General features: G+C 40.3%; 1 protein-coding gene across 1 annotated transcript in view; it reads left to right on the top strand.

The window, feature by feature from the left end:
- The first annotated feature begins 840 nt into the window (after nt 1-840).
- ENPP1 (ectonucleotide pyrophosphatase/phosphodiesterase 1) overlaps nt 841-6,081 on the top strand; it is a 47,594-nt gene continuing 42,353 nt past the window's right edge. Inside the window, exon 1 of the mRNA XM_087971561.1 lies at nt 841-1,427. Coding sequence (XP_087827687.1) covers nt 1,242-1,427 — 186 coding nt within the window. The 5' untranslated portion in view covers nt 841-1,241. The remainder of the gene's footprint in view (nt 1,428-6,081) is intronic.

Below are 6,081 nucleotides of genomic sequence, written 5' to 3'. Positions count from 1 at the left end.
CAAACTGCCTTCAATCGAGGACCTGTATACTGCAAGTGTCAAAAAGAGGGCTGTGAAAATATTTACAGACCGCTCACATCCTGGACATAAACTGTTTCAACTCCTACCCTCAAAATGACGCTATAGAGCACTGCACACCAGAACAACTAGACACAAGGACACTTTTTCCCCGAACGCCATCACTCTGCTAAACAAATAATTCCCTCAACACTGTCCAACTATTGATAAAGTCTGCATTACTATTACTATTAATCTTCTCATCTTCTTATCACCCATCCTCTCCCACTTGTGACTGTATGACTGTAACTTTGTCGCTTGTATCCTAACGATTTATATTGACTGATTCCTAGTATGATTTGATTGCTTATTGTACCCTATGACTATTGTTAAGGGTTGTACCTTATGATTCTTGACTCTTGACAAATGTATCTTTTCTTTTATGTATACTGGGAGCATTTGCACCAAGACAAATTCCTTGTGTGTCCAACCACACTTGGCCAATAAAGAATTCTATTCTATTCTATTCTATTCTATTCTATTCTATTCTATTCTATTCTATTCTATTCTACTCTACTCTACTCTACTCTACTCTACTCTACTCTACTCTATTCAAGACAGCAAGCCATTTCTACCGAGCCTCCAGAACATAGATTTTTTTTTTTCAGCCTAGACATGAAACCCCATGGCTTTGCCTTCTGGAAAATTTGTGTAAAGGCGGCGGCTGCTCTCCCGACTTTCCCTCCCTTCTTCTCCTCTCCACACACACACACACACACGCATATACACACACAATATTGCAGGAGAAACGCTGGACCTTCAACCCCGCGCGTAAAGAACGCCAATCACCTTCTGGCCAAGCCTCTAATTACATTCCAGTCGGGCGATTCCTCCTTCTACCTATGCTACAATAATTCTAGCAATAATGCTAGTCATGCTAATGATGCCGCATCTATTCGGTTTCTTGCAAAGGAACAGCTTGTCTCTTCCCACCACCACCCAAACTCCCCCCACCCCTTGGGGAAGACGCCTGCCAAAGCAAATGGGAACCCACTAAATCCCCCGAGAGCGCGGGTGCGGTGGGGTGGGCTGGTGGGCGGGGGCCCCCGAACCAAGACGGGAAACCAAAAGCATCCGGAGTCTTTAAAAGTCCGAAGCCGAAGAGGTGGGATCACAGCAGCTTATTAACCGAGGCTGCACCAGGCGGAGATCCAGTCCAATCGAGTTCAGGCGCGGCGGGGGCGATGGCGAGCGAAGGAGCTGCTAACGGCCCAGGGAAAAGTTTCCTTCCTGACGCGGCAGAGCCGCCGAGTTCAACCGCGGTGCCCATGCTGCCGGCTCTGGAGGTGTCGGAGGAGCCGGAGAAAACGGCAACGGCGGCGGCGCTCAAAGGGAAAAACAAGGACCCCTCTTACAAAGTCCTCTCCCTGGTAAGGAGGCGGCGCGCTTTCTACCTGAAAGAACAGAAAGACCTGAAAGGAAGAAAGCGTTTGGACTCCGAGGGGGGCGTCTAGCCGGGTTTCAAGTGATCCACTTCAGGATGAGTTGGCTGCGGGCTTCTCTGAGGTCAGAGAAGGAAAGATGGGGGGTTGAAAAGGATGCGGAATCGGCCGACTTTGCTTCCGGATTTTTTATTTATTTATTTATTTAATTTTTGCGCAATTGGTTGGCAACAGAAAAGCGCACACGGATAAACATTTTGCGCGCGGAGAAGGTCAAAATCTTTGAGTAGGATTGGGGCCCCCAAATCCCTTGCTGATTCCCTGGACCGCTGTTGGGACTCCGGGATAATCACAATAGTCTGGTTTGTGTAAATCAGTCAATTCCTATTGCTGTGTGCTTTGATACCTTCCCGTTTATAATAAAACCTTTCCCAGGTAACTTAGTGTAACACATCTGGAAGGATGCCAGGTTACGGAAAGCCGATCTCTGGAAAGATGATAGATCTCGCTGACTTTAGAGACTACAAAGTTTTTCTGGGCAAGTCATTTTCTACCTCTGGGGACAAATACCGCAATTTTGATTGACAGAACGGTTGATTTTATCAGATGGGGTTTCAATACCTTGATTGCTTCTTAAAACATTTGTAACGGTAAATAATATATAGAAACAGGCTTCTAAACATGTACAGCAGTTGTTTCTTAAGGTGCAGTGACCTAGGAGTGAGGACTACAGCGTTGACCTGGAAGTCCCTGAAACTTCTCTCAGGGTTCCATGGGGGAAAAAAAAATCATTTGCCAACATATGCTGAAAAATAATACAGTATTAAAATCCCATCAAACAATTGTGAGAAGCAGTAGTGCAGTGAATGCATCCTTTTTAATTGTTCATATGGTAAATATTGATAAATATAACCCATACGAACATAAACTGTTTGGGGTCTCCACTATAATTTTCAAATGAAGGAAGATAAAAGGGTTAAGAAACATTGATGTGCAGAGTGCAGTTCCTTCAGTATCAGCTTCTCCAGAAGAACTACTGTACATGGGTGACAAAAATAATAAGGGGTCTAGTTAGGGTAGGGTTTAAACTCAACGATTTGCTCTCTCAGGTGCAAAGTATTAAATACCATCCTTAATCATATCCTGAATAATGTCCAAGTGGTAGTGTTGCATGAACTATTTTAAACACATCCCTTGTTGAGACAAGCAAGAGAATCTGGAATGGAGCAGTCTCTTCTGGAGCCCTCTGGAGCCAGAATTCCCAATGAGAATGGCCATTGGGGTGGGGCATCACTTGAAGAAGCCTACACTATATGTAGGCTATGCCCTTTGGAATATTCTTTCTCCAAAGGTGAGGTGGGCCCCCCACTCTCTTGACCTTTCAAAAATATCTGAAGACTTGAATCTACCAGTTCTAGTTTGGGGTTCAGTGAGGAACACATGGCTCCTGTGGGTCTTGTTACTGCCCTGAAGGCGCCTTCCCTGCCTTTTAATTTACCTTTTATGGTTGAATTTTACTATGTTTGCTTCTATTTTAAAATTTTATGCTCAGTTTTTAACATTTTATTTGTACACCACCCAGAGTTACCCTATAAGGGAGAAGTGCAGTTTCTAAAATACATAAAACAAACAAAAATGCATGCTAGATGTTGGATTTAACAGGCTCGTATTTTCCAGTGCTGATTACACTTTCATTGCTTTTCCGTACTTGTACTTAGTACTTAAGAAATGGGATTTTCCATCTTCCTAATTCACATTTAATTGGGATTATCCTATTGCTGGTTTTATCGACTTCAGTAGTAGAAGAACAGCTGCTTCAGATTAAGTAATGCAGTAGGACAGATTCTGTCTATGTGTCATTTACTTTAACTTCTTTGGTCTGAAGGTGAGCTGTATTGTGGATGTATCACCGTCTACCTTTGGGATGAAATAAAAGAGAATGTATAAACAATTGAATTAAGAAAATCAATATGAGCTCATTCTGCAGATATACTTGTTCTCCGCTGTCATACTTTAAATCTGCATTCCTTCTGCAGAACTTTTCGGATCCACCCTCATATTATGGGTTGAACACTTTTCTTTTTGTTATGCTACATACCTGTCTTCTTTGGAACATATGTAAGGTGTGGGATCTTGGAGGAAAGTCCATCTCACCTATTCATTTGACATTTTTTGAGTAAAAAAACAGCCAATATTGTTCCAGAGGATATTTTTTTAAGATTAACTTTCTGCTTTAAAAAAAATTGGGGAAAGCATCATCATCCCAGAATGAGGAGAATGGGGTGGTAAACCATTTTAGTTTTCCTTCATCTCTTAATTTGAAAACAAGGCTCAAGCTTTGACCCCAGGCATTGTTTAAAACTGAATAACTGAACTGAACTGAACTTGTCTAAAACAGTTAAATTGAAACCAGGGAGGTTTTCCTTTGTGATTAAGATCTTGTCACACTAAGAAATTGGTGGCAGGATAAAGCTATAATACTTCTGTTGCTGACTAATGAAGGGCTAATCTTCCCAAATGTATCTACCTGGGGGGTCTTCAGAAGATTGCTGTGGAAAGGAAACTTACTGGTATCAAGCAGAGATTTTGATTTCTTTCAAGTAGTGTTCTTCACAGCTCAAATGTTCTGTATGCTTTTTCAGTTCTAAGCTTGGTGCAATTAAAAGCACACCCATAATTACATCACAAAAGTAAGCCTAAGGAATAGGACTGATACCTGTCAGCGAGTACAATATCCATGTGGAAATTAAAAATAATAGAAAGAATTAAAAGAAGCTCTTTGCTTCCTATCTCCCATCCGTGAAGGACTCAATATGTCATTAGAGTTGTTGTTGGTTTGCCTGTTTCTGTTCCACAAGTACTGTATTGTGATTTAATCCTGTCTGAGCCATTTCTAGTAGGCCTCAAGGTTTGCAGCCAGTTCACGGTAACATTTCTTTTTCTCAACTGGTTTCCTTCTGTGTAGTAATGAACAGTTATGGTACTTGATTCAATGACTGAATTGGCCAGTAATCTGGCTAAATCCAGGGCTATTTATATTCCTTGTTTGTGCAGTATGCCATAAAATGTTATGAGGTATTGTGATCTTCGTAAAGGGCCTGAATATGGCTGTGCAAAGGAAAGAAACATAAAATTAGAATAGGTTAATTACCACACTATTTTAAAATCTGCTTAGGAAGGTGAAGTCTTAGATATAGGCAACTTGATTTATTCAATTAAATGCCTTGTAAAGCATATGATAGAGCAGCAAGCATATAAACAATTTGATAAATAAGAACACTTTTGTAACTTTAGCAGAATACTCTGCTTCTTAAGAATCTCACCAATCATTCTAGATCATACGTATACATTTGTTAATTTTTCTCTGCCTTCCATGCCATGAAAATATACCCAAACTTAGAACACAGGTGAATTTATATTTGGGTTAGGCTTAGAATGCCTAGATTTGTCTATCGTCTTGAATTGTAACAAAATCAGAAAGTCTCCAACTCTTCTCCCTGCCCCCACACTTTTCACTTTTGCAATTGTATGACCTTTTTTTTCTTGAGTTCATTCTCTAATGTCAGCCTATCCTTCAAACACTGACAGCATGACCACTGGGAGCAACTTAAATTTGCCTCAGGACAGATGTTGCTTTACAAGAAAATCCAGAGCTCTTATTGCTGGCACAGAGTCTTCCCTTTAGAAGATTGGCTCTTACAGGCCGATCTGGTACAAATGTTCAGCCTTATGAAACTCTCTAATTAAGTGCATTTTACTTAAGTTGTTTACACTTTTCTACTGAGCTCAGTAATCTTCATCTGGTCCTACATATACAGTATGCATTCCACACATCATCTGAATGTATTTCTGCAAACTCCATTCTTGTTCAGTATAGGTAGTCCTTTATTTATGGTTACAATTGAGCCCAAAATTTCCATTGCCAAGAAGACAGTTAAGTGACTTTTGCCTCTATGATCTTTCTTGCCATAGTTGTTTTTTTTTTAAAATAAAGAATCACTGCAGTTGTTAAGTTAGTAACACAGTTGTTATGTGAATCTAGCTTTGCCATTGGCTTTGCTTGTCAAAGGATTGCAAAAAGTTACCACATGAGTCCAGGACATCATCATAAATACATGCTAGTTGCCAAGCAACTGAATTTTGATCATGTGATCATGGGGATGCTTGTGAGTGTGACAACCAGCCATGTGACTTTTTAAAAATGTTTCTATAACTTCAAATGGTCATCAAATGAATATTTGTAAGTCAAGGATTACCTGAATAGACAATTATTGAAACATATATAGAACTTCATATTTTTCCTGACAGTAGGGAATGTCAGGGATGTTAGTGGAAGTCATCAGTCATTCAGGAATATTTCAGTGATCACAATCATATGTGAAACCCAGTGCAGTGTTAGGCTTCCTTTAGGCCACATCTGTCCAGTTATTTTGGTTCCTGAAACAGGATTTTCTCCTGCACTTGCATGCCTCAAGTTTTAACTAAGCAACCTTCTAAGATGTTTGGATGGTAGTAGAGGAGGAAGAAGACATGTGTTCCATTGATATGGTTATCAATACTGATTCATCCTAAAGATAAGTATGGCTTACAAACGATAGATTTATGTACTATGTCATCTGAACCAAGCTTGTTGATCTATATT

Source organism: Notechis scutatus, chromosome 1 (assembly GCF_049901735.1).
Source record: "Notechis scutatus isolate UNSWTSFEM ecotype Mainland chromosome 1, rNotScu1.2, whole genome shotgun sequence".
NCBI classification, from domain to species: domain Eukaryota; kingdom Metazoa; phylum Chordata; class Lepidosauria; order Squamata; family Elapidae; genus Notechis; species Notechis scutatus.
This window is presented reverse-complemented; position numbering and strand designations above follow the sequence as displayed.